Source organism: Sciurus vulgaris (genome assembly GCF_902686455.1).
Source record: "Sciurus vulgaris genome assembly, chromosome: X".
NCBI classification, from domain to species: domain Eukaryota; kingdom Metazoa; phylum Chordata; class Mammalia; order Rodentia; family Sciuridae; genus Sciurus; species Sciurus vulgaris.
Window position 1 is genome coordinate 91843771 of NC_136471.1, and position 21800 is coordinate 91865570.

At 44.9% G+C, this 21800-nt stretch overlaps 1 protein-coding gene across 1 annotated transcript; it reads right to left on the bottom strand.

Annotated features, from left to right (window-relative positions):
• Positions 1 to 1399: 1399 nt before the first annotated feature.
• GPR173 (G protein-coupled receptor 173) lies at positions 1400 to 21480 on the bottom strand. Its single transcript, XM_079124038.1, has 2 exons — positions 20500 to 21480; positions 1400 to 4288 (listed from the first exon to the last, which is right to left on the bottom strand). The coding sequence occupies exon 2, from the start codon at positions 4189 to 4191 to the stop codon at positions 3070 to 3072; it is 1122 nt and encodes a 373-aa protein (XP_078980164.1). The 5' UTR covers positions 4192 to 4288; positions 20500 to 21480; the 3' UTR covers positions 1400 to 3069.
• Positions 21481 to 21800: the final 320 nt, after the last annotated feature.

The following is a 21800-nucleotide window of genomic DNA, read 5'->3' on the forward strand; positions in this document are numbered from 1 at the left end:
CCACTGCAGCCTCGTTGTGGTCGCTGAGAATGGAAGTGAACCTAGGGATCCATCACCAGGGCAATGGATTGGAAAAATGTGATATGTTTAAGATGGACCACTAAAATGAATTAGATCTATATACAGCAATATGGCTGGATCTCAAAAACAGAATGTTGAGTGAAAAAAGAAACAACAAGATTTATAGTACAACACTGTTTATGTAAATTAAAACACACAACAATACCATATATTTTTCACAGATACACATATGTAAATAAACACATGGACGGTGAATTGGAAGGACAACGTTAAATACACGAGAGGGGGTGCCTATGTGAAGTGGGGGAGGATGGGATCAGGGATGGGTGATGAAAGGGACAAAACAAAATAAAATATAAAAGGGCCTCGCATGGACCAATGATGATATATTGTGCCAAGAACTGAGGAGTATGGTCCACTCAGTTCTGTGCATCTGAGAGAATAAATAAATAAATAAATAAATAAATAAATAAATAAATAAATAAATAATAGTAAGTCAAGTGCGCAGGGAGTAGGCCAGCTGGGTTGACCCCAGACCTGTTCCCCCCAACCTCTGAATTTAATCGAAGCTGAACAAAGCCCCAGCTGTGTACAGCGGACCCCCCAGCCCAGACTGAGCAATTTCTCCAGAACCATAACTTTGTGGGGGGCATTTCCTAACCCCATCAGTTTCCCCAATATTTGATCCCCAATTCCCTTTACCCATTCTGCCTGGTGGTCCAATTTCAAGAACATCTTGTTTGAGTTTGAGGAAGGGGACTGAGACTCCAGACTGTGGGAGAGGATGGGGTTCTCAAGTACTCTTTTTCACCTGGTGCTCAGAGATTGGGCTAAGAGAGGATGATCTTATGAGATGGGAGTCAGCCCTCTTGCTACATACATACACATAATTTCCAGGTTCCATCTCCTGAGCACCCTACTTCCTGCTGCAGGCACATACTCTAATTTGTCTCCTCTCAACTAGATGGATATGTGTGTGTGTGTGTGTGTACACATGTGTGTGCACTGTATATGTCTCTACATACAGGCATTTACTCATATGTGTGCACCAGGCAAGTTCTCCTCAGGGGTGCCTCCTCACACAAAGTCACACAGACACACCCTATCTTACTTGGTCATACTTCCCCACATATGATCACACGGACAGGACACATAGACACACACAGACACAGACACACACACACATACACACACACGCACTCAGAAAGAGAAAACATCCAATATAGCATTGTTCATTTCAGTTTTTCCATTTACAAAATCCAATGGTGAATCCAGGCAGTTAGAAAAAAGAAATGGAGGAAAACCCTCCTAAGTGTACCCTATCTACCCCCCACCCCCTTGGTCTTCCCACCCCACCCCCTTGGAAAGGCACCCCCATCACTATCACTGAGAGAACAGGTACACCCCACTCCCAGCCTCTCAGCCACTCTGGCCTGCCTTTCCAGGGCCACTCCACAGCCAGGCTTATTAATGTCTCTCCTGCCTAGAGTGCCCTCCTCATTTCTTTTGGGTCAAGGCTTCCCCAGTTCAGGGGCTGTCTTGGGGTAGGGAGGGAGCTTAGGACAGGGGCTTCTATAAGAAAGGTAAAGGGGGGTGGATAAATACAGATAGATCCCTGCCCCTGCAGGAAATAATAGGGGAACAGAGAGCCTGGGAAAGGCCAGGCAAAGGAGTGCCAACTTGGCTCACCAATCCACAGAACTGGACTTGAAGTAAGCCCAGAGTGGACTCTGTCCCTGGGAGGCAGGCTTGGGACTTCCCCCCTAAGTAATCTAGTTGAAGTCTGCTCCACTTTGGGTGTAGGCAAGGGTGGAGGAAGGAAGGGATTGAAAGATTGTTGTGAGGAAGGATGTTTGGGGCTGACCCAGAAGGCCAAGGGCTACCAAGGAGGGGCTTGTGGCCACTGAGGCTTGAGGGGGACAAAAAGAGGTCAAATAGGAATGGACTCAAGTCCACAGTGTCTTGGGGTTTGTACCACTATCAGTTACCAAGGCCCCAAAAGAATTCTCATCTTCAGAAGAGTATTGTGAACCTGGGAGAAGATTCTGGGGTTGAATTCAGCTCTGACCTCAGACTCTGGGGCCCAAGCTATTCTGGGGAGTTCAGTTTCTTCCCTACACATCTGAGGGGCTACTCCTGCCTGCATGACACCTACAGCCCTAGCAGGGCTGGAGTGGGTTTCCATCCTCAGGAAGAAGAGTTATTGGGCTAGGGATCCAGGAGATAGTGTGAGAGAAGAATGAGGCTAGACTCAATCTCTTCAGCTCAGGGAGTTTGGTTCACATCCTACTCTTTACCTAGCTTGGGCCCATCCTGGGGACCCTTTTCTCTACCCTCTTGGCTTCTCAAACAGATTATCAAGAAGCACTAGAGAGGTCTGGACATGGTGGGGAGGGAGAGAAGACTGGGCTTGGGACCACCATTAGTCAAAAACGACATTGCACACAACATAGCAATAAACATCCTTGCTCCCTGGGGACCCAGCACTCCTTTTGGTCCCTCTCGTTGGCAGCCGTGGATAAGTTTCTCCCTAAACATCCAGGCCTTGCTAAAGGACTTGGAAGGGGAGGGTGCCTGGGAGCAGAAGGGGCAATAAGAGCTCTGGAATTCTATTTTACAGGACAAATTTTCCCCTTCTGGACAATGTCAGAAGGAGAGACATTAAAGCAAGAAAGCCTGCCTCCTTATCTGTTAGTAGAAAAACCTGCATTTTCAGTTTTGTTTTCTTTTTCTGAATTGTTGAGAGAGAGAGAGAGAGAGAGAGAGAGAGAGAGAGAGAGAGAGAGAGAGAGAGAGAGAGGGAGAGAGAGAGATTGTAGAAGTGGAGAAGGAGGCTGCGGAGACAGGCCCCACAAAACTAGAATGCCTCTTTCCCAGTCCCCCACCGTGGGGTGGTGTTGGCAAAGGTGCCTGGATTATGGGTGGTTGGAGGGGCTGGGGCTGGAGCTCAGAAAAGAAGGCTCCTTTATGGGGCCCCACCCCCCCTTGCTGTTGGCCCCACCATGGTGGCCATGACCTTTTCCCTGCCTGTCTGCCTACCCGCCTGCTTCACATGACACAGTAGGGTTCTCTGGGAGCCGGGGCACCTCCTGTGCCCCAGCAGGGGGCATGAGTCCTCAGGCACTTCTTGAGGTCCTTGTTGAGCAGGAAGCAGACGATTGGGTTGACAGCAGCCTGGGCGAAGCTCATCCAAACAGCGGTGGCCAGGTAGCGGTGGGGCACAGCACAGGCTTTCACAAACACTCGCCAGTAGCAGGCCACGATGTAGGGTGACCAGAGGAGCAGGAAGAGCAGTGTGATCGCGTAGAACATGCGACCCAGCTGCTTTTCACCCTTGACCTCGTCCATGCCCAGCAGGCGCCGGCTGGCCGCATGCCCATTCTGCCGGATACCCAGCAGGGTTGGTGGCATAGGCCCACGGCCAAAGCCGGCGATCCAGTTGGCAGCAGCTTGGCCTGTGGCCCCAGGGCCATGGAATGTCCAGTTCTGGCTGATGGCTGGCACCATCTGCACTGGCTTCATCTTGCGGTGACGATACTCAAAGAGGAGCAGCTTGCCATAGACAGCATGTGTGGCTGCCATGAGCACAGCCAACATAAGCATGAAGCCCAGCGTGTCATTGGCCTTGAAGTATCGATGCTCAAAGATGCATTGGTCCTCCTCCCGGATAAACTTGTAGGTGCCCACGTCGAAGACGGGTGGGAAGGCCATGGCCACAGACAGGGTCCATGCCATGCAGATGACAGCTGCGCATGTCCAGAGTGTCATGCGCTTGGCGTAGAAGCGGTGGTGGGCAATAGCCATGTAGCGGGTAACGCTGATGCAGAACAGCATGAAGGCCGCATGGAAGCAAAAGAGCACGGCCATAAAGGCCACAATCTTACAGCTGAGTGCACTGAAGGTCCATGAGGAGCCGTGGCGCACAGAAGCCAGCACAAAGGGGAAGCAGACGGCAGAGCGTATGCCATCAGCTAGGCACAGGTCCAGCAGAAAGTAGTAAGGAGCCTTGTGCAGGGCACGCTCCTTGAGCACCAGCAGGGACAAGATGGCGTTGCCCGCCAGGCTCACGCACATGATCAGTCCCAGCAGCACCAGCTTCACGTAAGCCGATGCTGACGGTGGGGACAGTGCGCCGCTCACCTCCTCGGGCTCTCCGGTGGTGTTGGCCATACTGAGGGGCAAGGGCTACTCCCAACCCTAGGGGGTCAGCCAGTCCAGTACTTGATGGGCCCTGGGGGACTCCATCAGTTGTCCTGCTGGGCTGCACCTGTAAATGGGAACAGTGGGGAAGACACAGACACAGAGAGACAGAGAGGTGAGGACAGGAAAGAAACAGAAAATGCACACAGATATGCAGAGACAGTAGGAAAGAATGATGAAAAAACGGTGATGAAGATATAAATGGATTAAAAAACACAGAAATGGAAAGGATAAGAAACAGAGATAAATGAGAGCCAGCAAGAAACGAATGGAAAAGAAAGGTGAGGAAGAAACAGAAAGGCCAGGGTTAGTGTGTCTATGAACCCTTCCCACTGACTCCCTAGCTAGGGTCAGGTCCTGAGCCTGGCCCGCTTCTGCTCCTAACCGTTCCTTGCTGGGTGCAGATGCTTCATCTCTCTGGATGTCCTCAGTTACTCATTTCCTCCATTTGTGGGTCTGTGGGGGTAGGAAAGTTGTTGAGGCTCCTTTCCCCCTTTTTAAAGCCCCAAAGTTGTGTTCAAACTTTTTTGACTACCACCCACAGTAAAAAGGATATTTTCTACCACAACCCAGTACACATATGTGCACAAACACACATAACTGAATCAAAAGTTTCACAAAACAGAACTGATCCTATGTGTAATGTATCCTATTCTATTCTATTCTCTCTCTCTCTCTTTGTACTGGGGATTGAACCCAGGGACCTTTTACCATTGAGTTACATCCGCAGGCCTTTTAATTTTTATTTTGAGACAGGGTCTCATTAAGCTGCTTAGAGCCTTGCTAAGTTGCTGAAGTCAGCCCCAAACTTGTGATCCTCATGCCTCAGACTCCTGGGTTGATGGAATTATAGGTGTGTGCTACCATGACTGGCTTCTATTTCATGTTTTTTTAAAATGCTGGCAGTCATTCATTAACTAAATCCTAAAAATATTTTTAGGATAACAAGGCTTCTTTTTAATTTTTTTTGTTGTATATGGACACAATATCTTTAGTTTATGTATTTATTTTTATGTGGTGCCAGTCCCTCACACATGCTAGGCAAGCACTCTACCATTGAGCCACAACCCTAGCCCCTAGATTTCTTAATTCATGATCAGATATGCATTTGGAATGCTCCAGAAACAATGGGAAGATTAGTGTCACCAGAATAGCACAGGTGAGGGAGACAGTGGTAGGAGGTAAGGTCACAGAGGTGTCCAGGGTCAAACAGTATAGACTGTGGGCCATAAAGAGGATTTTAGATTTTACTTAGGATGAGATGTAAAATATGTATGAATACACAGATGGAGGTGTGCTTGTGTGTTCATTCATTCATTGAAAAATATTTATTGAGTATGTACTGTATGCCAGGCACTAAGCACTGAGGACACCATGAACAAGACAGATGATGATCCCTGCCCTTGTGGAGATGACATCCTAGATATTAAGAGACGCAGGCAAAGTTGGTATATCAGATAATGACAAGTCCCTATGAATACACATAAAGGAGGGAAGAAGGATAGGAAGTGCTAGGGATGGGGAAGGTGTTGCAGTTTTTGATGAGGCTAATAGGGAAAATTTCACTGAGATGTTATTTGAACAGAGACCTGAAGGAAGTGAGGAAGAGTGTCATGTGGCTATTTGAGGGAAGAGAAGTCCAGGCAGTGGGAACAGCCTGAGCAAAGGCCCTGACGTGGGGTGATGTATGGCACATTTGAGGAAAAGCAAGAAGGCCATAGTGGGTGGAACACAGTGAGCAAAGAGTAAGTGCTTTGAGGTGAGGTCAGAAAGGTGGTGAGGAGAAATCACAGAGGCCATGGTAAACGCTTTGACTCAGAATGAGATGAGTTTGGAGTAGAAGTGAGATGTGATATGATTTGGGACTGAACAGGATCCCACTTGCTGCTGAGAACAGATCACGTGGTGTAATGGTGGAAGTGTGGAGACTACTCAGGAGGCTCCTGCAATAATCCAGGTGAGCAGTCAGCACTCCCATTCCTGGTTCCCTCCTTTGTTTTTCTTCCTAGAAGTTCTCTTTCTAACACACTATATAGTTTATTTTTTAAAATGTGGATTACCCCCTGTCTCATCCTATTAGGAAAAATGCTCCATGAAGGTAGGAGCAGTATTGCTCTAAAAGAGCAGTACAGAGCACATGTAGGTTCCCAGAAAAGATGACAAATAAATTGACTGAAGGACTAAATGAACTGGTGGGTAGAGATGATGCCCTGGAGGCGTCCAGGTAGGACTTGCTGAAAGAGTGGCCTGGGGAGTATGTCTGGCAGTGAGAGTAGCACAGCTGAGCTTGGGGGAAACAGGAGAGCACCTGGTGTGTGCAGGTAGAGAATGTGGGATTTGATAAGGCAACAGGGCAGGTCCCAGAGGGGAGGCAACTGAGCTACCTGGGTTGAAGCTGAAGAAGCTCACAATTGCTGTTGGGGCTATGCTGGCCTGGGCTGGAGGAAGTGGAGCTTGAGTGGATATTTTCCTACCCCCTCCCTCCTAAGTTTCCCCTCTACACTGTTCCTGACCCAATCCTGCCTGGCCTGCCAAAGTCTCCTAAAACCAGGCTTTTTGATGGTGCCATGAAGTCTTAGAGTCTGTGGCCTGCTATCACAGAAGTGTTCTAGGACAGGTGTCAGGAGAAGGAGGGTGGGCTCTCTGCCTCTCACGGTCTGATGACCGCCCTCAGAACTGGAGACTATCCTTCAGCTGTGTGTGTGTACATGTGCATACACCCATGCCTGTGTGAAGTATGTGCTCAAACACACATACTCCTTAGCCTTGAGGGGAGGCAAGAGGAAAGGGATAGAGATAGAGACTGAGTGTAAGAGAGATTTAGAGAGACGCATAGAGAATGAAAGAGAAGAGAGGTATGTGTAAGAGAGAGGCAGATGAAGATACAGGAAGGGGAAAGAGAGAAACAGAAAGAGGAGAAAGGAAGAGATTGAAATAGAGACAGAGGGAGAGAAGAGTGAGAAAAAAGAGATAGGCACATACAGAAACTACAACAGAATGGAGAGGAATAGAGTCAGAGACATAAAAAGTGGGTGAGGAAGAGGTATAACAACAGAAAGAGAGAAAGATCTAGAAGACTATGGAGAGATGGTAAATGAGAGAGGGGAGCTAGAGAGAATAAAGATGGGGGGAGACACAGAGAGACACACTAAGACTGAGAAGGTGAATAATGAGTAACCTTGAGTCTCAGTGGAAACAAAAGTTAAAACAACAAACAAATAAAATAAAACAAAAAACAAACCCCCACAAAACAATGGCAGCAAACAAAGTCCTGGTGTTGCTGAGAAAGCTGGGGAGATTGTTTTAAGTGAGGAGGCTAACAGCCACAACTGGGTCCCAGCTGAGGCTAAGGATGTGTGTACACCCACAGATCACACCTGCTGGTGCCTGGACACCCTCACATGCAGACATACACACTCACAGATTTCCACAAACACAATTTACAACTATGGAGACTTATGGACAGCAACCAGCTCATTCATGGAGAACAAACACACTCTCTCTCTCTCTCTCTCTCTCTCTCTCTCTCTCTCTCTCTCACACACACACACACACACACACGCACACGAGATGGAGGTAGATCTTGTACTCTGCCTCTTCACACAGGAACACAGTGTACTCTGCTTGAGCGCCAGTGTTCTGTCCTCAACAAAGACATTACTGCCCCCTAGGGGACATTTTGGAAATTTGTTGGAGCTTTTTTCGTTGCCACAAAGTCGTAGTGTAAGGTGTCCTATTTAGGGGTCCAGGGCAAGGATGCTGGCCATCCAGTGATCTGTGGGGCAATCCCACACCACCACCATATGTCCTGCATCCCCTAGGACTTTGAACTTATAATTAGCAGAACCTAGACTGTAACTCTACTTCACAATCAAACGCCACTTTTTTTCTCCTGGTTTTAATATACCCTGAATTCTCCAGGAATGTGGCTGTCTTGTAAGTCAAGACGAGACTACTTTGGTGTGTGGTGCACTTCCCATGGAATGATTACTATTTTGTAAAATCTCATCCCAAAGATTTTGCCTGTCATTTTCCTGAACTTTCTCCTGTCTCCTAAATCCATATGTATTCATTATAAGGTCTTAATTTCTTTCTTGAATATCCTAAAGAGTGCCCCACCCAAGCAGTTACATATTGAAATATAAATTATTTTCTTATAAATCATTTCCCTTTTATTTCTCATTAGTATTATAGTTAATACAATATGCATATTGTACAAAATATTATATGAACCCAGTGTGATGGCACACTTAAAATCCCACTGACTTGGGAAGCTAAGGCAAGAGAGGATCACAAGTTTGAGGCCAGCCTTGGCAATTTAACAAGATATCATCTCAAAATAAAAAATTTAAAGGACTGGGGATGTAGCTCAGTGGTAGAGCACCCTTGGGTTCAATACTTAGTAACACAAAAACAAACAAACAAAAAAACAAAACAAAAATCTACATGGATTTTCTTTTGAAATTGCATGCATAGAGTGCTTATATTATTTAAGAATTCTTTTTCCAGATAGTAAAAGTGTGTTACACATAGGTTACATAAAAGAGTGCATTGGGACATCAATGCACTGTAATCCAAGCAACTTGGGAGGCTGAGGCAGGAGGATTGAAAGTTTGAGGTCAGTCTCAGCAAATTCATTACTTAAAAGGCCTGGGGATTAACTTAGTGGTAAAGTGCCCCTGGGTTTGATTCCAGTACCAAAAAAAAAAAAAATTGAGCTAAATTGGATACTTGGTGGTATTTCATCATTAATTTATTTTATTAATAACTATTTTATATATATTTATTTTATTAATAACTATTTTATGTATTTCTTTTTTAATGTAGTGCTGAGGATCAAACCCGATACCTCAACACATACTAGGCAAGCACTCTACCACTGAGCCACAACCCCAGCCCTTGTTGTTCATTTTTTCCTTTTGTTTTTAGGTAAAAATATTAATCAGTAAATGAATGACACCTGACAATCGCTTAATTGAGTTGATTCAGTAAAGGTAAATCTTGGCCTTCCTGGCAGGGAAATTGTCCATACTATATTGGGGACAAATGAGGTTAAGGAAAGGGAACACTTTCAACTATTACTATTAGGAATTGCTGGGGTGTAGCTCAGTGGCAGAGTGCTTGCGTAGCATGCATGAGGCCCTGGGTTCAATTCCCCAGTGCCTACCACACACACACACACACACTCACAAATCCCAGTCCTTAACTATTGCTATTAGGGACACACTGATGACAGGTCGAAGGACATTGAGATGACATTAACCTAGAAGTCTGTTGGATCAAAAGAGTTTTCATTTTAATAGTGATGAATCTGTGGGTGTCATCTAGCTGTGCTTAGTTTATAATACTAGTCAGAAACCCTGAAGAGAAATGAAACAAGTACCACAATGAACTAAGGTTGAAATATGCAAATTGGTACATGAACATTTTGAGATACTGTGGAAACTCTGCATAAGCCTGTGGATTGATGCTGCTGTTTGTTGGCAGAGTTTGTTCTGATAACACAGATTAATTCACCTGTAAAAGCTGGCCTGTAAACTAGCATCACCCACAGTAAATGATGCTGGGTGAATTTACATCCAAGACATTCTTGAGCTATTTTTCAGCTTTCTCTGAAGAACTGGGATCAGTACAACCTTCTCTGCTGTTTTAAACCTACATGTGTAGGGATTTTGTAAAACAAATATTAGATAAAGGAAACATTTAAGCATTTCTTTGTAAATGATTCTCACTTTACAGATTTGATGCTTACTGGTTCCAACAAATGGCCTTTTGAGCACATGAATAAAATTACATCAAAATTTAAAAACACTCAAATATATTGCATAACAGAGTATTTAGTGCTGACAAGGTTTATAGGTTCAAAGTAAAACTTCAATTTAAGAGAAGTAAGGTCAAGTATGGTTTCCTGGGTGATGTTTACTTGGTGTTACAATTTGAATAAGAAATAAGACTTACTAGGATTATAGAGAAACATCATGTCTACTCTAGGGAAAAGCTCCATCATTATTTTAAGATACTAAAAATTAAAATGTTTTGTTGGATTCTAAATTCATGAGTATTGATTACAAGAAATCCCAACATCACATTTGACTGAAAGAAGAGTATGAGGTGGTAGATTTAAGAAAGAGCCTCTCTTTGAAACACAAAATTCAAGGGCTGAATTATCCAAATTCTGATTATTGGTAAGAAATAAATTGTTTTGCTTATTTATTTGTTTTTGCAGGGCTAGGAATTGAATCCAGGGTTTCCTGCATACCAGGCTACATCCCCACCTCAAGAAAGGAGTTTTAGACAACCATTTGTTGCCATGTACTTTTGCAAGCAGTTTCCTATTGATGGTGACTACCAAGAGACAGTCCGAAAAGATCATGTAACTACTTTGAGCCTAAAGCCTGGGTCTCTGGTCATGGCAAGAACAAGTGAGTTATAAAGGGAAGGTGGAACAGGGAGTTGTGAACAAGTAGTTGTTCCATTTCTTAAGATTAAGTGATGTGGTGTGAAGCACCAGCTATATTGAACAATAGAAACTGGATTTGATGCTTCAGAGAAACCACAATGGTATTCAATGACCGCAAAGCTTATGTTTTTGAGGTGAGCTTTGCTGACCTGCAGAATTGTGCATTTATGTTTCACACATTCAAGCTAATTATGAAATACTTAGGGCAAAATGTGCCTCAACACTCTTCATGGAATGGGCCTTAACTTCAACAACATGGCTTCCAGGATTAAAAAGTGGCAAGCCATGATGGATACTTTATCTATGCCCACACTACCAGTTGTTAATTTACTTCGCTTGTTTTGCTTATTTTTTTTTTTACAAAGAAGCAAAATAACTTGATGTAGAAGACTTAAGCTCAGCACCAACAGATTTACCAAACCAAGATTAAAATGACAACAGATCAATCAAATGACCATAAAATAAACCAACGCAGTTACAACCAAAGGCTCAAAGAAGTGTGTACAGATGTTGACCACTACAAATTTACATTAGTGAGTAAAAAAGTTATATTCCTAGAAATGGGCTCAAATGTGTCATGAAAAAATTCTGAAAATTTTTCATATAAAAGTTGTATGCAAATTCAGTATTTAATAAGACCCCTCCCAACTTTGCATTTTTGTTTCTTTCCTCATAATTGCATAATAAGAAGACAATGCAAGGAATTTCTTTTCACCAAGTCCCCAAACCCCAAATCCTTTTTAGTTTATTCCAGTGTGCCATACAAAGATTTCACTTTCTCTGGGTGCTGGATTGTGAGTGTCCTAGCACATTCACATTTAGTCACATCACATGAAAACACTGCCATACATAGATATGTGCACAAGGGCCCATGTGTACCTGGAGATTCAAATTTACACTTACATACTGACTTACACCAGCTGATGAGTACAATCAGGTGCTCCTATGTGTATGTGTGTGTGTGCACACACATACACACACACAAATTCTCATCTACATAGAAACAGGTAGGCATGTATCTAAGTACCCACTCACATATACCAGCAAATCACTCAAGGATATGCAAAACACACACACACACACACACACACAGATAAATACAGGTCCAGGAAGAGACACATTCACCATTCAAAGGGCACTTTCCAATACACAATCATATGAATCAAACTGCATGGACCTGCACTTCCTGCTTGTGCAGACATAAGAAATGCCATTCAGACACAGGTCAAGTCCTGCTCACATCCCGCAGATCCAGGTCCTCACGTGCCATACACTAGCTATTACACTAAAAGATTAAAACCCACTATTTATACAAAGCTACTCAAATCTGCCATGGCATGCAGACATATACATATAGGCTCACTGCTACATACAGAGGAAGCAGGCATGCAGAGCAATGTAGACTCATATATACACACCCACATAGCCACTGAGGCTTATAAATACCTAAAGACACAAGCCTTCAGATGCACACACCCATTCACACCAACACATGCAGTCACACAACATAGACACATTGCATCCTCATACACAGCCATGAAAACACAAACTCTTTACACACATACACACAGATACACCTGCATCATCACATATAAAACTGGATACCAACCAATGACATCTATGGATTCTCACGACAGAGATTCACATGCATGCATTTAAATACTGATAACTACAAACCTGATTCCATGGTCATACAAAAAAACACACTGGTATGCACATACACATACCTGTAGATAGAAGCATGGTCACATATGCAGAAATACTAGCAATGCAGGGAACACCTGGACAAATGTAGGTGCTACCCTACCACAGATATGAGTATGTATAGTCAGACACCCAGAAGAGTGTGTACCTGCAAATATACACACATGGCCCAATTCCTTCCAACCATATCTAGACACATACTTTCCTTCTCATACACATGCACCTATAATTCAATATGCACACTGGGGCACATATAAGTATAAACCCATTTTCATATAATCAGTCTTACATACACACACATACACATGAACACAGATAATGGGGCAAATAAGCACATGGAAACCTCCTTTGCACTTGCAGATAGACACATACTGTTACACATGGGGGCAGGCAATAATTACACTAATTTTTAATACCTCATAGAGGTCTTATTATGTGACAGGCACTGTTATAAATGCTTTTCACATATTAACTCATCCAATCCTCACCCTATGAGATATGTAGTATTATTACCCACTCCTTACAGATAAGACACTGGAGCTCTACTGAGGTTGGGTGACTTCCCAAAGTTACACTGCTAATAAATGACAGAACTAGGATTCACACCCAAAGACTGTCTCCAGAGACCTTGCAGATCCAACTTATATGTAAAAATACCCTCACCTCATACATAAACACACCATTCTAGCACAAACATGCACACACACAAGCCAGCTCCCATTTACTGACACTTTCAGGTAAAAATGAACACACACACCTAGTCATATACGTGAATGAAAAGAAGGACATAGTGACATTACAGACATTCCAACGGAGATGTATATGCCCAAGGAAATGTACACACATTCATACATATGCCCATAATCACAAATCCTACACACCTACACTACTGAACACACAAAACATTCAGATATACCACCTCCACAGCATATAGATAAATCCACTGTCACACAGATACACTCACATTTTCACGCACATTCCCCACCCAAATACACTTGAACATGCACAATATCAAGATACCCAAATGTACACCTGCACAGATTCACTCACATTCCACACAGACTTACCTATATACTCTTATATACTCTTTCACACACATGCCACTTGAGTTTTCCCTCTCTCTCTCTCTTTCTCTCTCTCTTCCCCCCACCATACACCATCCAGAGAGAACAGCACACATCCTATTTAGATATACCTGCACTCTCATAAGCCCCAACCCAGGTATACACACATTCTTCTTCTCATGCACACCATTCAGATACACCCACTTTTACATATATACCCAACACCAATGTATCCACACACACACATATCTTAACTAAATACACCCACCTTCATATATGCACACCTCAAATACACTTAAAGTCATTGGCACTCTATCCAGATATAGCCACACTTATAAAAATTCCCAACTCAGTAACTCACATTCTCACATACAAGTCTCAGATACACTCTAACAATTATGCCCCCAAACTCAAAGCCCTCATACCTATCCCAGATGCATCTACAATTTCTCACATGCACAGTATCAAGACACACCTACAACAACATACACACTTTCTAAAGGCACTACACTTAGATACACCCAACCCAGATACTCAGACCCACAAATTCTCAATTTCAATATACATGTATACACACAGACACACAATCACTTGGATATCTACCTACACATCATTCAGAGAACCCACAGTCACACGAAAATCTTGTCCAGATGCACACCCACACTTTCTCAAGTTCTTTCTTTCTCTCAAATACAATCACACTCAAATACACACACCCCAAATATAGTTCCACTCAGATGCATCTACCCTCTTTACATCTCAGGTAAAAATGACCACATACTCAGTCATACCAACAGAGATGTATGTGCCTGAGGAAATACACACACATTCATACACATTCCCACAATCACAAGCCCTATCCAGACACACCCACACTACCGAACACACAAAACATCCAGATACACCACTTATACGACATCCAATTAAATTCAAATTCAGACACAGATACACTCATATTTCCAGACACATTCCCCACCCAAATACACTTAAACACCATTAAGACCCACTCAAATCCACAAACGCCATCTAGATAAATCTACATTCACACACACACATCCCACCCAGATATATCCAACTGTTGTACATCACCACACACACCCTACTCTCTCATCCCCTCCACACCACCTGGATGCACTCACACCCTATAAACACACTCCCATCCAGATGTGCCTCAAACTCTCTCTTTTTTATGTTTTTATTAGTGCAATATAATTATACATACTATTAGGGTCCATTGTGACATATTCACATGTGCACATAACATACTTTGCTTCATTTAATTCCCCAGTACTTTCCCTTTCCCTTCCCTCCTCCCTCTCTAATACCCTTCCTCTGGTCTAGTGTTTTCCTTTCTGTTTATTTTTTAATTGGTGCATAATAATTTCACCTAAAGGTGGGGTTCAATGTGCTGTTCTCTTTCATACATTATCCATTCAGTTACATATACTCACATACACCCAAATACATACACATGCTCCACTCAGATATACAACCAAAGCTCTTAAAACACATAATTCACATATACCTTAGTGCGCACTCTGCCACCTAAATATAATCATGCTTTCACCTGCCCACCATCCTAACACATTCACGTTTGAACCCACTCTACCCCATATATGCTCATATAGTGTCTCATACCCAGCCTGAATGTACTTACACACTTTCTCTCCCATTCAATCTGAATCTTACACATGTATCATCCCAATACACACTCACACCCCAACTACATCCACACTTATCCCAATCTAGTTAAATTCAAATTCTTGGATACACACACACACACACACTCCTTTTTATCAAACACATCCGTGTTTTTCATATCTGTACTACACTCAGAAACAGCTGCACTCTTTCTTACACACAAACCCAAACCAGACTCCTCTCTTAATCACTACCATCCAAATCTATCCACACTCCACACACAAAATGAAGATATATTCATACTCTCTCACATATACAGCACACACCCTCACCTAGATGTGCCCCATTTCTCTCTTCTACACACACTATCAGAATCTTCCCACCACACACTTCCATTGCCTAGATAATTGTGCTCTCACCCACCTACACACCATCCAGATATCCCCACATTTGACTATCCCCCACCAACACCCATACTCCCTCATATACATATTCTACCCAGAAACACCCACAGTTTTTCTTATACACAACAGATCAACCATGCTATCAAATATGTATACTATCCAGATAACCCCCCATTCTCTCCTGCACCATCCAAATACACCTATACTCATATGCCCCTCAAATATACATATCTTCACACATATTCCACCCAGCCAAACCCAAACTCTCATTCCCTATCCTCCACCCAAATAGGCCAATTTACATATACCCACCCCACCCCTCCCCTCCAAAATTCACCTAAATATCTCACATGTACAGCTTACCCCAAAACAGTAATACTCTCTCTTACATACACACGACTCACACTACACACACACACACACACACACACACACACACTACTACTACTACTACTACTACTACTACTACTTAAACATACACAATCACATTTAGATTTCTGCCAGGATGGTATAATAATGGTTTCCTGTGAAAAACATTTAGACACTATATACAATGCCATTCTGCCATGAGCCTTTGATAGTGCAGGGATGGGAAGAGAGATTTTCTTGTTTCAAGGAATCCTTTTCTAAAGAGTTCATAGGCTTCCTTCACCCAGTAGGATATCAGCCATGATTAGTTTCTACTTCTTGGGTGTGAATAATGACAGGAATTGTCCTGAGACCAACCCTGCACAAAGCCCAGTACAATGGTTAAGGCAAGAAAGGCCCCAGAAGTGGGGTCATGGGTGGCTCAAGTGTCACAGCTTGCCAATATGCAGGATGTCTATATAGTTACAAACAAAACTGGTCTACTGGGGCACCACTGACTCTCAGACATGCATATAAGCTAAGGTGCATATGGAATCCCACAAACTCATAAGAACCCTCTCTTATCACCCTCTTAGCAATAAGGCCCATCTACACAGGACCAAAGCCAAGTTTCCTTCATATATACCATCAGACAGGCACATGCACAAATACCTTCACTCATCCATACACAAAGGTACACTCATGGCAATGCACATCACACTGTACCTGCTTACACATTTACTCTAAAACACAGGCATATATGTGTGACATACATTCACATGATATAATGTTCATGAATGACATATTCATCCACAAATATAGGTATTCATGCAGGTATACTTTCACATGCCCATGGACAAACTAACTCTGTATCACACCTAAGGAGATGATGAAGAAACATCAGATACACAATGTCAGATAACCACATAATTGTATTCATGCACACACACACACACACACGTGCAGGTGTGCTCACAACATAGTCAGATGTGCACATGATTGTAAATGAGATAATGGATACATACATATACAGCCATTCTAACACATAGACATATATACACAACTGAGCATATATACTTAGGAGCATATTCGTATGCACACAAACTTGTACATTAATTCATTTTCATATGCAGAAAATAGATATTGAAACACAAAATACACTTGCACTATCACAGCCAGATATACACACCATGTAAATTCACACAACCATAATAAGAAACTACACAAAGAAGTACCTACATTCCCACAAACAGACTTGGATGCACAGGTATGTTTATACACATGCACACATGGAAGTACACTCACATACTCTTGCACATAACTATTCATGTACACAAGAATTTATCCACACGTATTAGAAACACACATGCAAAGACATCCTCATATATACATACATACTCAAGCACTCTTACAGTGGCATGTACATACATTTACTTATATTGTTCTGCAGTACATGCTCCAGAACAAAGATATACAACCACACAAATACAAATAATTAGAGCTGTAAAAATTGGTACATTCACACACATGTACATTCAGATAGGCACACACACATGGGCATATTCACTCAGACAACTACATGTGCATGAACACATAGGCATATATATATATATATATCTGTTCACTCAAACACATGCACAGTCAGATGTTCACACATATTAGCATATACATGCACATTCACAAGCATATTCAAACATATATGCAGATAACACTCACACTCAGAAATTCAAACAAAACACATGACACATGTATGCCCAAGTAATATGAAATGTAGTTATTCATGCTTATCACACTCAGATATGCACTCACACATAATGGTGTATACACAAACACAATTAGGTATATATACAAATGCATCCACTTATCTACACACAGTCTTATGTGTTTGCATATGTATAATATATATTGTTATATACCCCCCACAGCCATACTCATATACATAGTCCACTGTGTGTACACAGGCATACCTGCAAAGTATACTTTTATTCATATAATTTCCCCTACCCACAAAATTAGTTCTCTTTATACTAGTGTGCCCATCCATGCTCACACTTCCTAATTGTATATGAAATCACAGGTTTGTCTACAGATAGTGTGTATTCAAATATGTATACAAAGACATACCCATAATTAAAAATGCTAGAGAATCCACATTGACATTCACAAATTGTTCTGCTCACACAAACACATGACAGACACACCCACATGACACACAAGCATGTTCACACATATATACACCCTCTCCTACATGCATGGACAGACACATATATATGTCCTTATACTCACAAACACACCATTTTGATGTACTCACACTCAAAGGGACATGTGGGCACATATGAATGTGCATAGATACAACTATGAATCCACCTAATTGGATATGCAGGCTTAGGCATTCTGAAATCCACATACTCATAGACATATATCCAGACATGTACACACTCATACACATATAATCAAACATACAATCAGACATTCAACAGGCCTATAGGCTCAGAGAAATACACCCACACTCGGGTCAGAATCAAACATGCCCATTCGCTCACCCAGACAGACATGCAAAGTCATACCCAGCCCCCTGTACACACACAAGCCTTACCCAGATACCCACACACTCCCACTCACTGTCACATGGCCTGCTCACACACACAGACTCATATACACCCACAGTACCCATGAACTGACATGCACATACACACAGACTATACGTATACAGCCACATGTTTTCATTGCACATATACATCCACACTCAGGTCAGATGCCTCCAGACACAGGCTGGGTTCTCTCTCTTCCACGCCAAATGCTTCTTTAGAAAAGTCTACCCTGTGCCTCAAAACCCCAGCTCTCCCTGCTCCCACAGAGAGGGTCTTCTGGGCCTGTCTTTCCCCTCCTCCTGCTCCTCCCCTGGCGCCCTGACCTCTTGCTCAGTGTTCTCACACCCAGAAACAACCAGCAGACTACACTTTTCCCCCACCCCAGGTCTAGGTGAGCAACTCCCTGGGACCCATCCCCTGTGGTTCTGGTTGCTGCATGGGCCACACCCCAGCTCTATCAGAAGCCCTGCGATCTCAGAAGCTTCAGCCTCATCTCCAGGCCCTGCCAACCACTGACCACAGGCCAAACTCTTGCCAAGTCTCCCCTCTACAGGGAGACGCATACATCACTAGGGCCAGGGATGCTGCAGGCTGCAAGCCAGGCCTCTGCTGGATCATGGGGGCTCAGGCCTGTGTGTGTGTGTTTGTGCACATGAACAGGAGCAAGTGCAAAAAAGAAGCCTGGAGTTGGGTGGGGATAGAAAGCTCTGCCCACAACTACCACTTATTATTCTCTATAAATGACAAGTAACAACATAGGGTGCTACTGCCTCCCCCCACTTCCCATTCTTCCATTTGCCCACCTGCTGCCTCCCCAAGAACTCTATTGGGACCCTGGAGAAGAAGTATTAGCTCTTCTCCCCCAGAACCAATAGCAATATTAATCATGAACAATCAGCAACAATACTGACCATGAGCTTAGCTTACATTGCTTCAGTGCCACCTCTATGCACATCCTTTATTTACATGCACCAACACATTTAATCCCTGCACACCCCATGAAGGAAGGGTTACCAGTCTCTTTGACAGATGGGAAAACTGAGATTCAGTAAGTGGGATGCTTCCACTAAAGTTGCAGAGCTAGCAGTTGAGGGATGTGTCCCTGGTAGAATCCATGTTCTCCATGTACCAGGTTTTCCTGCCCCTCAATATATAGGGACTGCTGGCCACCATGCAGAAGGCCATAAGATCTGGAGGTCCCAAACACAACATGGGTATCTGAAACAGAGACAGAGCCATGTGATGGAGGCTGAGGCCCACAATGTGGGGATGACCATGTTGTGCCTGGTCCCTGCAGGTTATCATGTGGATTGGTCCTTGCCCCCTCAGAGCCATCAGGCAGTCTAGGGCCTAGAAGTGCTCCCCACCCCCACCTCACCTTCTTTTATCCCTACAGCATCTTCCTCCCCCTATATGGTAATCACAGCATATTTTTCCATAGTGAATGAGCAAAAGTCTGTGCTACCTGTGAGGAAACATGGGAAGGAAAGAAGGAAAGGAAAAAAGGAGCAGGGGGTGATCTGGGCTGGGAGAAGCTTCCCTGTCATATCTACCCACCTGCTTGCTACCTAGGCGCTCTCTTTCTCTCATACACACACACAAACACCCTCACATGGACATGGACACACACACACACACATCCTGCAAACAGGCTAAGGAACCTGGAGGAGGGTGAAGGAGGAGGGAGAGGGAGAGGAAGCAGCTGCAGGCATTGTGAGGGGAACACAGCCACAGCCGGGCTCCCAGGCATCCCTTCTACAGCTAGCACACAAGGAATTAACACAGCCTCATGCCCAAACGCAATCATAATGATAAAAACAGACCCAATGGGGGGAAACAGGTGGTGGTTCCCTTTCTCATGGGACATTTGGGATTGGGAAAGATGGAGAAAGATAAGGAGTCTCCAAGCTTGGGTGCTCAAGTAGCCCCTGTGATGGAGCAGAAAGAGAGACTAAAGAGTCAGAGAGAGACAAGGAGCATGGCAGTGATGGAGATTCTGAAATGTGTGGGGAGACAGAAGAGAAGTCCCAGCCCCCATCTTTGGTAAAGAGATGCCGACTGCTTACCTGGGCTCTCTCAGCAGGTCTGTCTTGGAATCCAGGAAGGAGGCTCAAGCTGTCTCACCCAGGATAAATCGCAGCCCAGGCCACATTGTGGGACCCTCAGTGATCTGGCAGCCAGTGACACTTCTGCTTCTGTTGCCGTGGATACAGCTGGGCTGGTCTAAATCGCAGGAATTAGGGGAAGAAGGCACCGGAGGGGTGCACTGGGCAGGGCCGGGGGTGTTGAGGAACACCAGGTGGGCGGCATACAGCCATGGGGAGCCCAACAAGCTGGCAGGTGGGGGTCCCGGCAGGTGCTTCCCCCACTACACACTCCCACCCCCATCTTCATGCCACAGCCAAACTGGGAGGGGGGGCCAGCGCTGGCCCCTGCTACCCGCCTGCCTGCCTGGCTGCCGGTCCCCCCCCCAACCGTCTGCCTGCTGGCCGCCGCCTTTTGTCCTCAGAAGACTCGGTCCCCGCGGGGCCTCTGCCAAGCCTCTAGCAGATGCTCAGGGTCCGGGGCTCCTCCCTGGGAGCACAGGGGCCATGGCCTGGGAGAGCCCCAGGTTGGGGGGCTCTCATCCAGGTTCACCCCGCTTCCCGGGCCTGGCAGGGACGAGGAAGAGGTGCAGGTCCACAGCCAGAGGCAGCAGCAGAGGTGGTGTTGGGGAGGGGATGGACGCCAGAAAGAGGGGGTGGGGTGGAGAGAGAGAGAGGCTGGCCTGATAGCTGTGTCCCGGGTTTTAGATCCGGGTTGAGGAGGGTGGCTTAGAGCATCCGAGGGGGGTCCTGATGCAAGACGAGGGCACCACAGGCCTGCCGGAAGGAACTTCCTGGCTTGGGAATCACCCCAGCTCACACAAATCTAGTTCCCAAGATGCTGGGGACACCCAGCCTGGATAGGGTATCAGTGGGGAATCCAGGGCCCTAAGCTAGACCCCATCCGGCCTGCCTGTCCCCCCTCTCCTCGATTTGCACGGTCCCTGCCTCAGGGGCGGGTGGAGGAGGGAGGGAGAGAGAGGAAAAGAGGGAGGCTGAGCAGGCAGGGAGACTCCCAGCCACCAGCCTGGTCCTCCCTAGGGCGGGGCGGGGAGGGGGGGCTGGCGAGGCCGGGGAGCAGCCGGCTGGCTGGCTGGGTGGCTGGCTGGCTGGCTGGCTGGCTGGCTGACTGGCTGGTTGGCTGGGTGGGGATGCTGGCGTGGCGGCTGTGCTGCTGGGACAATAGCTGACTGAGGAAGTCAGGCTCAGGCCTTTCTGAGATGCACTAGAGAGGCATGCATGGAGGCGGGGAGAGGTGGCCAAGGGACTGCTGACAGAGCGAT

What these genes read in the sequence shown, in the direction of transcription:
- GPR173 (XM_079124038.1), bottom strand. Translation starts at nt 4,191, where the DNA reads ATGGCCAACACCACCGGAGAGCCCGAGGAGGTGAGCGGCGCACTGTCC.